Source organism: Arvicanthis niloticus, chromosome 11 (assembly GCF_011762505.2).
Source record: "Arvicanthis niloticus isolate mArvNil1 chromosome 11, mArvNil1.pat.X, whole genome shotgun sequence".
NCBI lineage: Eukaryota > Metazoa > Chordata > Mammalia > Rodentia > Muridae > Arvicanthis > Arvicanthis niloticus.
The window spans coordinates 78,795,751-78,813,782 of NC_047668.1; the positions used below are offsets into that span (position 1 = coordinate 78,795,751).

Genomic DNA, 18,032 nt, shown 5'->3' on the forward strand with positions numbered 1-18,032 from the left:
CAGCCACAAGTCTCACCACTCTCCCTCATCTCCTAGCACGTGACTCTTCACTTCACCTCACTTCACAACTTCAGCATGTCTCGCCCCTGCCAGCCTTAAATGCATCACTGTCTGGTACAGTAGGCTCCCCAGCCTCTCACACCCTAGAAGCTGGCTGTGTTTCATCATTCGAATCTGATGTTGGAAAGTCATTTCTTTGACTTTCCTTTCCTCTTCTTTGTTTTGGTTTTTGAGACAAGGTCTCACTCTGTAGCCCAGCCTGCTCTGAATTTAAGGCAATCTTCCTGCCTCAGTATATCAAGTTTGGGGATTACAGGTATCAGTTACTATATACAGCAACAGTAATTTCTCTTTCTTCAAATTTTAAAACTTTTTTAAGTGCATGGGTGCTTTGCCCACATGTATGTCTGTGCAGCACTTACATGCTTGGTACCAAAGGAAGCCAGAAGACAGGGTCAGGTCCCCTGGAACTAGATTTACGGATGGCTCTGAACCATGTAGGTTCACTGGAATCAAACCCTGTCCCCTGAAGAACAGCTAGTGCTCTTTAAGTGCTGAACGGTCTCTCAAGCCCCAAACAACAATTCTTACGGAGGCCTTCTTGACTCCACCTGGTACTACCTAGGCTGAAGCTTTTTTCTTCATTATACTTTTCATTGTGTATGTGAGATTGTTATTTATTTCCTTAGTATCTCTTCTACCCTTCCATTCTCATGGAATCTCCACAAAACAAAGAACCATACCTGTCGCTGCCATTCCGTCTGGTGGAACAATGTAAGGCACAAGCAGACAGCACCACCATTTGTTAAGAGGATGGTTTTCTAAAGGAAGACAGCATAGGAAAGGAAGCAGGCAAGCACATGCCATCAACTCTGACACTTATGTTTACTAAATAAGGATCTTGGATTTCAAAGATCACTCAAGTAATTTTGAACTTCTTAAATTAACTGAAGTATGAAGTGTCAGGGATGGAGAAACTGAAGACATCCCACGCCCATAGATTGGCAGAATACTGTGAAAATGGCTACATTAAGAAACCTAAAGATTCAAAGCACTCTCTATCAAAATTCCACTTGCATGTGGCTGGAGTTGGCTCAGTGGTTAACAGCACTGGTTGCTCTTCCAGAGGGTCAGGGTCCAATTCCTAGCACCCACAAGGAGGCTGACAATGGCCTGTAACTCCAGTTTCACGCTCAGACAGACATGCAAGCAAAACACTCATACACATAAAATAATAGCTTTTCAAACTAGTTATAATATCTAAATGGATAAGTTGGACATGAAGTATGTGTGCATGAGTTATTTTAATCTGTTGGAAATTTGTTTAAATGTGGAATATAGTTATTTTACATTGTATCCTGGCATTTTTTTTTTTTTTTCGAGACAGGGTTTCTCTGTGTAGTCCTGGCTGTCCTGGACTCACTCTGTAGACCAGGCTGGCCTCAAACTCAAAAATCCACCTGCCTCTGCCTCCCAAGTGCTGGGATTAAAGGTGTGCGCCACCACCGCCTGGCGTATCCTGGCATTTTTGAGATAGAAATAAAGGCCAATTTTATCTTGTCAAATTCCTATTTCTGGATGTGAGGGTGATCTGGCTGGACAGGTATCACCCTGCTCTATGACTCCATGGGATCAACGAAAGCTATGCAGTCACCCTCCTTAAGACAGGAAAAAACGCTTTCCTCAAGAATGTCTGTGCACCTGTACTACCTAGCTAGAACCTCCAAAAGCCAGCAAGTACCTATTTCTTACAGAGAAAACTTTAATCAATATCCATGCCCTTTCCATGCTCTTGCTGCCCCCTGCTGTCTATGAATACACCTTACTCTCAGTGGTTTTCTGGACTAAAAGAAAGCCTAGAATGAACCAAAACTGAAATCACAGGATGACAGAACATCTGTAATTTCTAGAAATAATGTATGCTAATGTACTTTTTCTCGGGAAATTCAACATACTAAAGAACTGTCCTGAACTCATCAAAAATAATGGGTGGACCTACAGAAGAAAACCAGGAACATAAAATACAAAACAAGGTGTTGGCTTAAAGTCTATAAGCTCGGGCTTCATGTGTTTGCTACATCTCTCAACAAACTGGTAACTTAGCAACTGTCAGCTCAGTCAGGTCAGGGACGGAAGCAGACAGGTGAGCAGAGGCTTTTAGAAACGGGAGCGAGGAAGATGCAGACTGGAACCAAAAGAGATTCAAACCAGAACTTGTTTGTTAGTTAGTTAATTTTGCTTTTTGAGAAAGTCTCTCTATGCAGTACTTGCTGTCTTAGAGCTTCCTTATGGAAACCAGGCTGGCTTCAGACATGTGGAGATCTGCCTCCACATGATCAGATCTAGGGGTGGGGGAATAGAGCAAACATGAACATTTAAATGTGCTAAGTCACAGAAAGAGATGATTTCAAAACAAAAATCAGACAAGCTGGACACACTAGTACACTGCTTTTATCTCAGCACTTAAGAGGCAGAGCCAGACATATCTCTGTAAGCTTGAGACTGGCCTTAGTTACAGAGAATTCCAGGCCACCCAGGGCTTCATAAGACACTGCCTCAACCAAACAATCAGTGAATAAATAAGAAAATAATAAAATAAGTAATTAAATTTGTATTGGGTGACTTATCAGGAAACAAAAAGATAACTGCTTACTGTACAAGGTGAAAGCTACATGAAACCAGACAAAATGATATGAAAAGGAAACACAAAGCAGATGCTACTCGTCTAGATGATGGGAAATTGAGACACGAGGAGCAGAAATGCGTAGTCACAGAGTATAAGGAATCAGGTTTTTATTCTGTCTACTCTGTCTATGAGCTACGGCCTGTGTATGAAGACACGAAGACACCTGCAGGAGTCAGCTCTTACACCATATGGGTTTTGAGGACCACTAAGTCCCCATGCTTGGTGGTGAGGCTACACCATCAAGCCATCTCACCAACTGAGAGGAGGAATACTTCTACAAAGGTACTTTAAAAAAAATGAGACACTTAAGTATCATCTTTTCCATGTGTTGATGTGTGGTGTGTGTCCCTGTGCTCCGTCAGATGTGTGTGCACATCCAAGTGAAGGCTGAGTCACGAATCTGCGCAGACTACTCTTCCCCAGAGCAGTCTCTTAGGGAAGACTTCTGTCTTCTCTTAAAAGATGTATTTATTTTATGTATGTTAGTACACTGTTGCTGTCTTCAGACATATCAGAAGAGGGAATTGAACTCAGAACCTCTGGAAGAGCAGCTCTAAAAACCACTGAGCCATCTCTCTACCACCCCAAACGTCCCCAAGGTCCCTTAACTGAACCTAGAGCTCACTGATATGCTGAGTCTCACTAGCCGGGTTGGTGCTTCAAGGATCCCCTGTCTCAACCTGGAACTATAAACACCTCCACCTGACATTTGCATGGGTTCTGGAGATCCCAACTTCAGTTCCCAGGCCTGTGTACCAACTGCTTAAACTCCCTAGCCCTTAGTTACCTTTTATAAAATGGTACCTTGGGCCAACAAAACGGCTCAGTGGGTAAAGAGCTTGCTGCCAAGCATGACTATCTGATTTTGATTCCTGTGACCCACACGATGGAAGGAGAGAACCAGCTCCCAAAAGCTGTCCTTCTCATGCCCATAGATAACATAAAATAAATTGTCACAATAAAATTTAATTTGTATTCTGTCATCATGAAGCTGAACTTAAATTTGTCTAGAAAAAGAACCAAATTTTCCCATAATATTGAAAGATCTATTCTGAGATCCAGGACTCAATTCCTGTCAGCCACATAAGCACTCTACTGCCGAGCCCCTGAGGGGTGTATTTAATAGCTCTAAGAGTTGTTGATGTTTGGTTCAAACTTGAAATGCTTTACATGTTAGACATTTAATAACTACACAAACTAAAACTGGTGTTGTAGAAACTTACATTCAGTCTAAGGAAGCGACAGTGGGAGACTGGAAAGATGACAATCCAATGGCTAGAGTGCTTGTTCAGGACAAATGGGAGCGACGTCCAAACCCAAAGCACTCCGATAAACTGTAAGACACGGCTATGTCTACCTATAACCTCACACAGAGGGGAAGCAGCAGATCCCAAGAGTGCACGTCTCTGGCCATCAGCCCAACTAGGAAAGCAAGTGTCTAAACAGGTGAGAAACTCAAGTGTTGCTCTGGGCACATGTATGTATAGGTACATCCGCTCCATCTATATGCATGAAGCACACTCAGCCCCCACAGTGCCCACGCAGACAGCTTTGTCAAGGACATAATTTCACTCACATATATTTTATTAGATAACTATATGGACTTTGTATGTTTTTATTGAGACATGATGTTCAGTCTAGGCTGACCTTGAAGAACTACTGAAGGGCTCTAGCAGGCCCACGCAAACATGGAGCTGGCAGGTCTTGCCCTTCCCCTTGGTAAATCCTTAGATTACACTCCTAAAGCTAGCCACCAAGATCTGTTCCCTTATTAGACCACTTTCTATGCCTAACTCAGTAAAGACCTATTAGAAGATGTAACTGTCATCACAGAGGCACTAGACCTGACTTCTGTAAGAACAGCGTATTTGCTAGGTGTGTTAACAATGAAGTAAACAGGGGTAAGGAAAAAAAAAGCTGGAGTTAAGTAAAACAAAGCCGCCGGTCGATACCTTGGTATTTCTCCAGAGCCTGTATTACGTTGGGGAGCTGGTTCACACCCTGATACAGTCGATAACAATCTTGTAAATTCGCTGCTTGTCTCTGAAATTTCTTGGCAAGCCGGTTAAGATCTGGAAATCGGCGAAGTAAATCCTCCTGTAAACTCTGCCTCAATTCTGAATCTTCAATAAAAGTTTCCACTAAATTTAATCTGGAAAAAAAAAAAAAAGGTAAAATTAGAGTAAGTAATAAAATAGCTCAATAGGTCCTGCCACCAAGCTTGACAACCTGAGTTCAATCCCCAGGAGGTCCACATGGTAGGAGGAAACTGACTCCTCAAGTTGTCCTCTGACTTCCACATGAGTGTGGCAATACCCCACCACACACAAGTCACTATCCTGACTGCCTCAATCTGTTCAGGGCTGGAATTTCATTACATGAGGGCATCACCATGGTTAGCTAAAAAAGAAAAAAATAATAACTTTAAAAAGTAAAGAGCAGGACTGGAGAGATGGCTCAGTGGTTAAGAGCACTGACTGCTCTTCCAGAGGTCCTGAGTTCAATTCCCAGCAACTACATGGTAGTTTACATCCATCTGTGATGAGATTGGATGCCCTCTCCTGATGTATCTGAAGACAGCTACAATGTACTCATACACATAAAATAAATAAATCTGAAGAAGAGGTGGAGGAGGAGGAAAAGGAAGAGGAGAAGAAGAGAAGGAAGAGGAAGGAGCAGCAGCAGCAAAGTCAGGCAATGGAGGCACATCCCTTTAATCCCTGTGCTCAGGAGGCAGAAGCAGACGATCTCTGAACTCAAGGTCAGCCTGGTTTACAGAGTGACTTCCAGGATAGCCAGGGCTAAACAGAAAAACCGCCTCAGGAAAAAGAAAAGGGGGAAAATGGGGGTGGGGGGAGAGAGAAAGAGAGAGGAGGAGAAAGAGAGAAAGAGAAAAAGAGAGAGAGTTAGAGAGAGAACGAGAACACAGGAGACACAGACACAGACCAATCTTCTACAAAACTCTGGCACAAGAGACAGGCACACTAAGTCATGCTTGTATGCTAGCACCTGGGAGATGAGGGGAGGAAGAACAGGAAGTCATTAAGGCTATGTATGCCTAACAAAATGGGTTTGAGGCCAACCTGGGCTATGTAACACCTTGACTCAAAAGCAAAAAAAGTAAAACAAACTAGCACAAAACTAATCACAATGCTCCTTCAGTCTGGCCCAGATATCCTGAAAAGCCTAACAAATTGCTAGTTTCAGTAAACCACTTCAGAAGTAATTACAGTGTCAGTTTACATCTCTAGATAACAGTTGTAAAAAAAGAAAAGACTTCTGTCTCCTTGACAATGCCACTTTAACATCACAATTTTAGAAATATCAAAGCTTCTAGTGACATTAACAGAGTATATCAGTCATATTAAATTCAATTTCTCAGCTGCACAAAATTTGATACAGAATTAATTCACAATTTAAGTAGAATGCAAGATAAAAATATCTTAAAAATTTAAGAGCCACTTAATCCCTAAACTTCCAAAGGGCTCTTTAGAAATTAATCATAAAATATCTGGTATTTTTTTTTAAATGATTACATTTACTCCTCTGTGTATCTGGGTTTATAGATGTGTCACAGCACACTCGAAAGTCACAAGACAAAGTTCACGAGTCTTCTCCCTCTACCATGTGGGTCGCTCAGATACCTAGGTCATCAGGCTTGGAAGGAACCATCTCTAACCACTGAGCCTTTCGCCAACCCAACATCTGGTTTTTAAAACCAGTATTGACTGGAGAGATGACTCAGTGGTCAAAAGCACTGGCTGCTTTCCCAAAGAAAGCAGTTTTGATTCCCAGTACCCAGATACCAGGTCACATGCTCCTGTACATACATGATGTACATACATACACTCAGATATGACCTGGATCAGCAGGTCATTCTTTAGTGACAGGACCCTGCAGGGGAATATAAGGGATGAGAACATAAAAGATATATAAGTTGGGACCAGGTCTTGTGTAAGCTAGTGGCGCATATCAAACCAGCTTATTAAAAGTACAGCATCAGGCTGGAGAGATGGCTCAGTGGTTAAGAGCACTGACTGGTTTTCCAGAGGTCCTGAGTTCAATTCCCAGCAACCACATGGTGGCTCACAACCATCTGTAATGGGGTCTGATGCCCTCTTCTGGTGTGTCTAAAGAGAGCAGCAGAGTATTCATATACGTAAAATAAATAAATCGTTAAAAAAAAAAAGTACAGTATCATCAGACAAGGAACACACCTCTTTAATCCCAGCACTCAGGAGGCAGAGGTAGCATCTCTGAGTCTGAGGCCAGCATGACCTACTGAGTGAGTTCAGTACAGCATCTTCTAAAGGGAGAATGTGACAGGACCAGCAGGAGACTGTCATGCAAGGGACTGCCGTCATCAGGAAGCCGATCAAGCAATGCTGCACAAAGGGAACATAGGATATCTCAAGTGCAGACAGAGGCCATGAGACTGAAAGCGATGGTCCTTTAGAGGGGACCAAGTGGATTCTCAGGATCCAAGGCAGAAGCTTCCTCAATGGCCCTAGGTCATTACTGATCTTGCCAACAAGTTCCTGGTTTTAGATGAAGAACTAGGTCCCTTCTCCATAACATCGGGCTTCAGGGAAAGCCCTAAAATCAGCCTTGCTCCCAACATAAGCACGTATAAACAGATAAATGTTATTAAAAACAAATAAACAAGGGATAAACTTGGTGCACACCTTTAATCCTAGCACTCAGAGATAGAGCCAGGTGGATAGTGGCAGCCTGGTCTACAGAGAGTTCCAGGATAGCCAGATCTCCATAACAAAGAAACCCTGTCTAAAAACACCAAAAGAAAGAAAAGAAACAAAACAAGGGTGGGTATGATGGCATCCACCTTTGATCCCAGCTCTCTGGAGGCAGAGGAACAAAGATCTCTAAGGAGTTTGAGGCTAGCCTGGTCTTATATATCAAGTTCCACTCCAGCCAAGGGTACATAGTGAGAACCTGTCTCAAAAACAATAGTCTGTCATTTCTTTAAAACCAGTAAAGGATGAAAGGTTAAATCAGCAGTTAAAAGCACTTGGCTACTCTTACAGAAGAACCAGGTAAGGGTCATGTGGCAGCTCAAAACCATTTGTAACACCAGACCAGGGATTTGATATGTACTTCTGACCTCCATAGACATCAGACACACCTATAGTACACATACATACACACAGGAAAACATTCATGCACACGTTTTATCTTTAATTTTAAGTTGTTGGCCATTAAGAAAGCTCCTCAGGTAAAAGCCTTAGGCCCTGAATGCAACCCCCAGAACTCACAGTGAGAGAAAAGAACTGAAGATGCCAACCTATGCTCCCCCAACAAGTGATAAATAAAAATAACTTTTAAAAAGCAAAGAAAATATACTGGGCTAGGGACAGAAAACACATCCTGAATGAGTTTCCAACACAACCTCCAGGCACCACGTAAACTGGGAGTGGCGGCAAAAGGATCAAAAAGTTCAGTTAGGGAAGAGAGAAGCTCAGAGGATAAAGGCCCTTGCTGAGAAACCTGTCTATCTGATGAGTTTGACATGAAGCTGGAAGAATGCATGTCATGAATTTATGGTAAACATTGTATGTCCTCACACTTCTGCCTGTCTGTCTCTGTCTCTGTCTCTCTCTGTCTCTCTCTACACACACACACACACACACACACACACACACACACACCATACACATAATTTTTTTTTCTTATCCTCAACTAAATATTGAGTTCAGGGTCAACCAGGACTCCAAAACAAAACAAAACTAAAATAAAAAGAGTATGAAATTTTGTATCAGAATAAGTGGCATTCCTTTCCATACAGAGTAACAACAAGGTACTCAAAGACAGGAGAAGCACACAGTGAACGAACACTGTACCTCTCTTCTATCCTGTTCCTATCCATGAGTGGCTGTTTGATCCACTGGTTAACCAATCTTTGTCCTTGAGCAGTTTTGCATTTATTCAATAATGCAGCCAGAGACTGAGAGCCAGTGGTGTCTTCAACAGAACCCTAGAACACAAAAATAGATAAATAAATAAATACACTTATCAGCAAAGGCTAATATGCCATGAAATACAATTTTGGCAAAAAAGAATGAAAATTATTCTCCAAATATAAACTGAGAACTGTTCACAAAAATGTTTCTAAGCTAAGGACCAAATTTTAACCTGTTAATCTGTATTTACAGAGGTACACTTTGCCCTCAACTAACCTGCTTCATAATTACTACTGGTTTTCTCATCCTGACTGAAGTTTCCCTCCCTTCTCTCCTCCCAATCCCTGTTCCCAGTTACTGCCACTTTTAAGCAAACTTAAAATAGAACTTTAAAGCACTGCTATGAAGACACAAAATTATTCAAAAAACTAGGACAGGTCGACATATATTACTTGAGGCTAGAAAAATAAAATGCAATAGTTAAAAACAACTTACTAATTCTAACTACAAGAATGTACTAAAATACAGATCCCCTTGAATAAGTCATTACTTGCAAAAGAAATTTTTTTTAATTATTCAATATTTTTAACCCTTGTTGTCTTTTTTTACCTGGAAAAGGTTGAGGGCTCTAACTGCTGCCATGTCCAACTTCATGTACTGGCTAAAGTCAAAAGTAGTCAGCTCAAACTGTCCAAAATTTGAATCATCTGATAAGAGTTCTAAGAACTTGATTACTGCAGACAATGACGAAACTGCAACCTAAAAACAAAAATGTAAATATCAAATTCTTCCATCATCAGACTAGATACTGGAAATGCAAACCAAACATAAGTAAAAGAAAATCAGCTGGGTATGGAGTCTTGTGCCTGAAACTGTAGCACGTGAGTGACATGAGTGAAAGAGCAACACAAGCAAATCAAGAATTCAGCCAGCCTGGAATGCACAGCAAGTCTACACAAATGCACGATACAAAGTGCAACCTGTCTCTCATGCTGGTGCGACAACTCAGTAGCTAAAGCACCTGCTCCCCAAGCCTCGTGATCTGAGTCTGATCCCTAGACCCACAGCAAGCAAAAAGAGCTCCCCTAAGTGTCCTGGCCTCATGCACATGCTGGAGCACCCTCATGACCATACACATGATGACCATATACATAATAATATATACATATACATGTATAATCAAAGTGAAACCCACCACGCATGGTGACACAAGCCTTTATTTACAGCAATTGAGAGGCAAAGACACGGGGATCTGTGAGTTCAAAGCCAGTCTAGACCACAGTGTGAGTTCCAGGCCAGACAGAAATACACAGCCATACCCTGTCTCAAAAAGATGGAAAAAAACCCAGTTGCTTTGAAGTGGGAGAGCCAGAGGAAAGATGGTTTACATCTCAAATAGACAAGTGTTGGAGAGCTGGAATCTGTCCCCATAGAGACTGCCTTTTGGTTTTTTGAGACAGGGTTTCTCTGTGTAACCCTGGCTGTCCTGGAACTCACTTATGTAGACAAGGCTGGCCTTGAACTCAGAGATCTGCCTGCCTCTGCCTCCAAGTGCTGGAATTTAAGGTGTGACCCATCACCACTCAGCAAAGATTGTCTTTTCAAAACTGTGCTTCAGCAAGATGTAAAAAAAAACAAAAGAAGGAGAAGAAGAAGGGAGCTCATCTGATTCCAGCCACAATGAAAGAGGGCACCAGGAAACCTCCACCGAGACCAGACATGATGGAAGAGGGCACCAGGAACTCTCCAGAGACCAGGTCTGATCAACCACCTCACACGGCTGGTGAATGAGGATGGTACATGCCTGGTCTGACATGCTGACAAACATGGACACTCATAGAATGAAACCACCAAGAGGTGAAGAGCAGCTCATGAGGACAAGATGACAGGGTCTGTCTATTAAATGAGAACTGCTCTGTGTCCTCACAGATAAGTAAGGTCCTGCCTGGAACATCCTCTGGAGAATCTAGACTAGTTGGCATGCAGCTCATAAATGTTATGTTTGGCTCCTTATCTGTTTTGTATAGATTACTATATAGTTTTAATAAGTAATTATTTTTAGATTGCAAAGCTTAATCCTTCATCTTTAGATAATTAAGCCCCAAATTTCTGGTCTGGAAGAAATAAAGATCATGTATTCAGTCCTGTTAAAGTCTTTTAACAACTTCCTTTTTCTTTTTCTTTTTGATTTTGGAGACAAGGGTTTCTCTGTGTAACCCTGGCTATCCTGAGACATGTTCTGTAGTCCAGGCTGTCCTCCAACTCCAGAGATCAGCCTACCTACGCCTCCCAAGTACTAGGCTTAAAGGTGTGTGCCACCACCACCACCACCAGAATGCTTCTTTATACCTTCCAAAATACTGCTCATTGGTATTTACTTTCATTTATTAAACCACACCATACTTATTTCAATAGTATACATGAACAAGTAGAAAACCTGTCTCCAAAAACAAAATAGGAAAAGTACAGAAAAATAGTCCTATAATTCATTTATATAAATAACAACAACAAAAAAAGACAAACTAACCTATACTGTCAGAAGTCATAACCAGGATCATGCCATGGTGCAGATGAAGACAGTAAGAAAAGTCTCAAAGTGGATCTCTGAGTTTGAAGCCAGCCTGGTCTACAAAGTGAATTCTAGGACACCCAGAGCTACACAGAGAAACCCTGAATAATATGTAATCTATATTCTACATTAGTTAATTAATATAATTATATTTTATAATTAATATAAAATAAAAATTAAAACAGTAAGAAGTTCAAGACATCAAATAACAATAAACACTGATTTAAAATATACTTGAGAACCAGTAAGATGTTTTACTGTCCTATAGTCAGTAAAGAAGTGTTCTTGCTTATAGCATAAGGCTGATGACTTAAGTTAATTAACGGAACACATGGTGAAAGGACAGTTGTCTTCCGACCTCTACTCTCATGCCAGCAATTACACACACAAAATAGTAATATATAAAATCTATTTGACAAGCCAGATATGGTAGCCTATATAAACCCAAGACTCAAGAAGGCAAGATCAAAAGTTCAAAGTCTATGCCACCAACTCAAGACCAGCCTGGACTACATAAAACCTTATTTCAAATGAAACATACTGGTTCATTTTAATAGGTCTACTTTTTTCCTATGTAGTAACTATATTCTATGTCAAACTAATTATCATGTAAGATTGCCCAAACCATCTCCCATTGCATCACCAGGAAGCAGACATCAACATTCTTTGTTCTGATTATGAAACAGGGGCACACTCTGTACCCCAGCCTTGCTCTGATCAGTAAATCTGCTGCCTCAGCATCCTAAGTAAGTACTTGTACTACAGAAATAAGCCACCATATCTAGCTATAAGAAATTATTAACTATAACTAGAAAGCAAGGGACACATGCTTTTAATGCCAGCACTCAGGAGGCAGGTAAATCTCTGTATATTTAAGCCTGGGTTACACAGTGGGTTCCTGGCAAGGCATAGTTACAGAATAAAATCCTGTCTCAAGAAATAAAAATACTACACAGAAAAACCCTGTCTCAAAAAAACCAAAAAAAAAAAAAAAAAAAAAAAAGTAAATAAATAAACAAATAAATCTCTACCAGCTTCTTTACATTTTCAGGAAGTAAGTTTTCTAACCCCTGGAATTTTTATTCAACCTTACTGGGTTTTTATTTGCCTTTTTGAGGTACTTTCATTTAGCCAAGGATGTCCTCCAACTCAATATATATCTGAGACTGCCTCCATCTCCTGCCCACACTGTTTTATGTTCTCATTTAAAAAAAAAAAAAGTAGGAGCTGGAGAGATGGCTCAGTGGTTAAAAGCACTGACTGCTCTTCCAGAGGTCCTGAGTTCAATTCCCAGCACCCACACAGTAACTCACAATCATTTGTAATGAAATCGAATACCCTCTTCTGGTGTGTCTGAAGACAGCTACAGTGTACTTATATACATAAAATAAATAAATAAATCTTTTTTAAAAAAAAGTTAAAACATTTCAGTTTTATTACTTGCTAACCTCCAATAACAATCCTTCTTTACAGGCATACTTATACTTATTTAACAAAACATTAAATTCTCTCTCAAATATGTTAAGTAACCTATGAAAGATTCCTGGAACTGGTGCACAGCAAAGCTGGGACAGGCAAGACTATGCTTATGTCCCCTACGTAAGTGACAGTAATCAAGTTCTTTCATGTGACAATTTTTTTTTCTCCTCTTTGTAGAATCATGGTCTCAGTCACTCAGGCCAGCCTCCAATCTGCAATATTTACAGGGATGATCTTGAGCTTCTGATCCAATTCCCAACTGCTAGGATTATAGGCTTGCATATCAAGTTCATTGTGACTATTAACCCCTTCCACATGAGGACTCTATAGGACATGGTCTACATAACTATGACTATCAGGGTGGAGAAACCATTCAGCAGTGAAGAGCCTGCCTGTGCTGCTCTTCCAGAGAACCTAAGCACCTACATAAGGCAGCTTACATCCAACTATATATAACTCCAGCTCAAGGAATCCCAAGACTCTATCCACCAAGGGCCACATACTAGCCCCACACATACATAAATGAAAACAACAGTAAATATTTAAATATAAGGAAGGCTATAAGGTTATGTTTAAGTTTTTCTAGTCATAGTCATTTTCTTGATTTTTTTCCCCCACAAACTTGTTGTACATAAAATAGTCTCACAGACGCAGAGTTCAGATTTCAAAATGACAGAAGTATGGCCAGTGAGAAGGTTCAGAGCAGAAGCCCCTCCCACCAAGCCTGACTGTGACCCCAGGGTTCACAGGGTCCCAAGGTGGTAGTAGAAAACCTCTCCTGAAAGTTGCTCCCTGACTTCCACATGCACGCTGTGGTGTACGCATGTACATGAGCACGGGCGCACACACAATAAATAAGGGCCATTTTTAAAGTGACTGAATTAGCTATTAAAACATCATGTTGTGATTTAAACACACGTTTGTAACCCACGGACCTGATTCTCCATCTCTGGTAAGACAGCACTATTCATCTGTTCTCCTTTTTTGCCTTTCAATAGCCGGTTGAGATCCTGGTAGATGTCTTTAGTGGAAAAGTCGGCTTTCTTTCTCTCTGTGATCAGAATCCCTCCTCTCTGTATAACCTGTTTATAGAAAAGATTTCAAATTACTTAGAGGAAATCAATGAGAAAAGGAAATGTTTAACATTAGAAAGCATAAAATGATGACAGCCTAGAAGACTATTACTATGCACCAAATTTTGTCACTATACAAGTCCTTAGGAACAACTTTTAAATCTAAGAACTCAGGAGGCGGAGGTAGGAGGGTCTCACATTTTTGAGTTCAAGGTCAGCCTGGTCTTCACAGGGAGCTCCAGGCTAGCCAGAGCTATATATATAGTGAGACCCTGCCATTCATTTAAACAAACAAGCATCTGTGAACTTTGAATTCAACTTTAAAGTTATGACAAAATAAAAGTTCCAAAAAACTTTCTTGCTTGCTGTGATGATATACACCTTTAATCCTAGCAGCTAAAAACCTGAAACAGAATAGGAAGTTAGAAGCAGCTTGAATACCATGTTGAGACCCTTTGGGGGACAGGCAGCTAGGGATAAGTTCCATGCTAGAGAAGGTGCCTGGCATGCTGGAAAGTTTATCAATGCCCAGTACTGCATGGGTGTTATCAGGTGGGCACAGAAGTCCATCCCTGTAACCCTAGCCCTAGGGAGGAAGAAACAAGAGGACTGCCACTTAGAGGCAGGCCAGCATGGACTGCACAGTGAGTTAGCAGACAGAACATCCCAAAGGATATGCTGCAGTTGGAGATGGCTCAGCAGTTAAGAGAACTAGCTACTCTTCCAGTCCCCACCTGGTAGCTCCCAACCATCTGTAACTTTAGTTCCAAAAGATCTAATGCCTTCCTCTGACTTCCATGGACACCAGACATTCATGAGGTATACACACACACACACACACACGTAAGCAAAACACTCAAATTTTTTTTAGCTGCGTGTGGTGTATTGCACAGCTTTAATCCCAAGACTTGGGAAGTGGAGGCAGGCAGCCTTCTGAGTTTGAGATTATCCTGATCTACAGAGTGAGTTTTAAAGACAGCTACAGCTCCACAGTGAGACTCTGTGGGGGGGGAGGGGGAAAGAGGGGGTACAAAACCTAGGTTTTTTTTTTGTTTTTTTTTTTTTGAAGTTCAAAGCCAGGTTTGGCTGCAAATCTAAATAATAATAAACCGTATACACACAACACAAACAAAACTTAGGTAAAGGTTAAATTCTTTTTTTTTTTTTTTTTTGGGGTTTTTTTTTTTTTTGGTTTTTTTCAAGACAGGGTTTCTCTGTGTAGTCCTGGCTGTCCTGGAACTCACTCTGTAGACCAGGCTGGCCTTGAACTCAGAAATCCGCCTGCCTCTGCCTCCCAAGTGCTAGGATTAAAGGCGTGTGCCACCACCGCCCGGCAAAGGTTAAATTTAAAAAGGCAAACAGGAGCCATCTGTGGTAGAACTCAAGTAATCCAAGAACTCAGGCTGCTGAGGCAGGACAGCTGTGAGTTCTAAGCCAACCTGGGCTGTCAAGTAAGACCATGACTCAAAATACCTAGAAACTTAAAGAAAGATCCTAGGTTTGGGTTGATACAGCTCACCGATACAGTACCTGCTTAGCACACTCCTGCCAAGATCCCTAACAAAATACAAAATAAATACTGTAACTAATGTTTATTTGACAAACCATGCCAAATACAGTAATAGTTACTATAACTATTCTCTTGGAGTAATGACAGAAAAGGGGAAAAGACTGAAAGTAAAATAAGTTCTTTTTAAGATTTATTTATTTAGGTGTATACAAATATGCCTGCATGACAGAAAACGGCATCAGACAGAAGAGGGCATCAGATCCCATTACAGATGGTTGTGAGCCACCATGTGGTTGCTGGGAATTGAACTCAGGACCTCTGGAAGAGCTGAGCTATCTCCCCCGTAGAGCAAGTCTTACACAAAACTTGTCATAATGACTTAAGAACGCCAAGTTTCTTTCAAACTTAAAAATCAAGACTGTCCTCAAAATAAACCATTATTTTAATTAAATTAAAACTGATTGTCTCCCCCCCACCCCCCACCGCCCATAAGGAAAAGCATCATCAGCCAGAACCACAGCTCTGTAAGTAGAGCACTTGCCTAGCATTCTAGAAGTCCTGGGTTCAAGTAAATACAGGGGAAGGGGTATTTTTAGTTAAGGATGTTCCTAGACTGAACGCCCTTACCTGCCTCAGTTTCCCCATGTCTCCAGCAGTCTCTCCTCCTGGTAAAACACATTCCTTTGGTCCAATCTGAATCAGAAGAGCCTCGAGATTGGAGAACTGATCATTATCAGGGAACTCACACAATCCTAGCTTTCTCTGTATGGAATCCACATACCCAACTCCAATCTGTCTTTGGCCATCAACTATGGACATTTTAATACCCATAATGCCAATGGAAGCTGACATGTCATTGTTACCAAACAGGATGTCTTCAAACTGAGAAAGATTGCCGGGAGAAGCCTAAGCAAAAACAAAAAGGTTTTAAGAAATACTGAACATACTTAAATTTTGCAAGTGAATAATTATCCAAACTTGATCAATCTTGTATATTTTTTAAAGATTTTTTTTTTTTTATTATTTATATGAGTACACTGCAGCTGTCTTCAGACACACTAGATGAGGACATCAGATTCCATTACAGATGGTTGTGAGACACCATGTGGTTGCTGGGAATTGAACTCAGGATCTCTGGAAGAGCAGTCACTGCTCTTAACTGCTGAGCATCTCTCCAGCCCCAATTTTGTATTTTCTTACAAAAACATGCTGCTCAGTGTATTTTCGATTATTATTACATGTGCTATAAAGACCCTCTCTTCCTTTTGCTGATACCAATTTCTACAGACACAGGCTTCTCTTAAAGCTTAGCCAAACGAGGATAATCACAGTGTGCTACTATAGCTTCCTGAGCGCTAGGATTACAGGCATACATCACCATGCCTGGCTGTGGTTGTTTCTGTAACACTTAAACACATCTAAAAGCCATTCTGCCGCCGGGTGGTGATGGTACGTGTGATCTGAGTTTGAGGCCAGCCTGGTCCACAAAATGAGTTCCCAGACAGCCAGGAACATACAGAGAAATTATTCTGCCAAACTGATTTTCAAGATTCCCAGCAAAAGAGAGACTGAGGCAGAATGACAGAGTTCAATCAAGGCCAGCCTGGGCCACAGGAAGATGCCATCTCAAAAACCAAAGCACCCTCCAGGCTTGTATGACTCTACACCACTCATTAAAGGTGTGGACTAAGAAATGTGCACACAGTCTCCAATGTCTTATACGTGAGACATTAGGGACAATAGAACCTGTCTGCAATACTTCAGACATAGAAAGGCAAAGGCAGGTGTGGCGGAGCATGTCTGCAATCACAGCAGCGCTGGAGAAGCAGAGGCACGATGATCAATGACACCAGACTGAGCCTGTTCTAAAAAAAAATACAAAGATTCCTTTAATCCCTCAAATTGGGAAGCTATAGACCATCTGTAGACCAGGCTGGCCTGGAACTCAGAAATCCACCTGCCTCTGCCTCCCAAGTGCTGGGATTAAGGGTGTGCACCACCACTGCCTGGCAAAACTAATTTTTTTTAATGATAATATTTATGTCCAGGTTATCATCCAGTTATGTTTTATTTTAGGAACAGTAAGAGACAAGATTCAGTGTGTTTAGAAACATTTTATAAAGACTATTGAATTTCTAAATTGTGATTAAACTGTAGCTTTTAAAAACCCAACACTATATCAAAATTTCTCAAAGCATTTTGCTATCACAACCTAGTTAACATAGTAAAACATGCACTGAATTTAATTTTCTACAACAAACATTCAAAAGGAGGATAATCACCTTAAATGCCAAATACCAATCATTCTCCTTAGACGCCTTATTCCCAGCTTTATTCTTATAAACCTCAACTCGATACTGACGAACCAGAAGAAGATCTTTCACAAAAGACTCGAAATTCATCTTGCTAAGCACAACACTTTGCAGTGTCTTTGTCCCTAAAATAAACAACAAATAAACAAAATTAAGTGTTAAAGATGAGGATTTGAGGTAATGCATGTTTGAGCACTTCACACTTTAGCCCAGCCTTGTATCCCCTCAGCAAGTCAACCTTTCAACAAACCGCTGGTAAGAAACACTTCGGATGCACAATGGAACACAGCCACAGCTCTAGCCACCTGCAAGTCTGAGGCAGGGAGATAACTTCACATCAGGAGGAGTTTGAGGGCAGCAAGGTATGGTCTCAAAACAAATAAGCATGGAGTTATCAATAACTCTATGAGTTAAAGCTTGGTAATCTAAGTTCAATCAATGGGACCCTTGGGGTAGAAGGAAAAACCTGATTCCTGCATACCTAT

At 41.0% G+C, this 18,032-nt stretch overlaps 1 protein-coding gene across 1 annotated transcript in view; it reads right to left on the reverse strand.

Annotated features, from left to right (window-relative positions):
• The window catches only part of Msh2 (mutS homolog 2), a 58,842-nt gene that overhangs the window by 36,050 nt on the left and 4,760 nt on the right, over positions 1 to 18,032 (reverse strand). Inside the window, exons 2-7 of the mRNA XM_034514292.2 lie at positions 17,518 to 17,672; positions 15,863 to 16,141; positions 13,588 to 13,734; positions 9,214 to 9,363; positions 8,545 to 8,678; positions 4,639 to 4,838 (exon numbers count right to left, since the gene is read on the reverse strand). Of these exons, the coding sequence (XP_034370183.1) occupies positions 4,639 to 4,838; positions 8,545 to 8,678; positions 9,214 to 9,363; positions 13,588 to 13,734; positions 15,863 to 16,141; positions 17,518 to 17,672 (1,065 nt within the window). The remainder of the gene's footprint in view (positions 1 to 4,638; positions 4,839 to 8,544; positions 8,679 to 9,213; positions 9,364 to 13,587; positions 13,735 to 15,862; positions 16,142 to 17,517; positions 17,673 to 18,032) is intronic.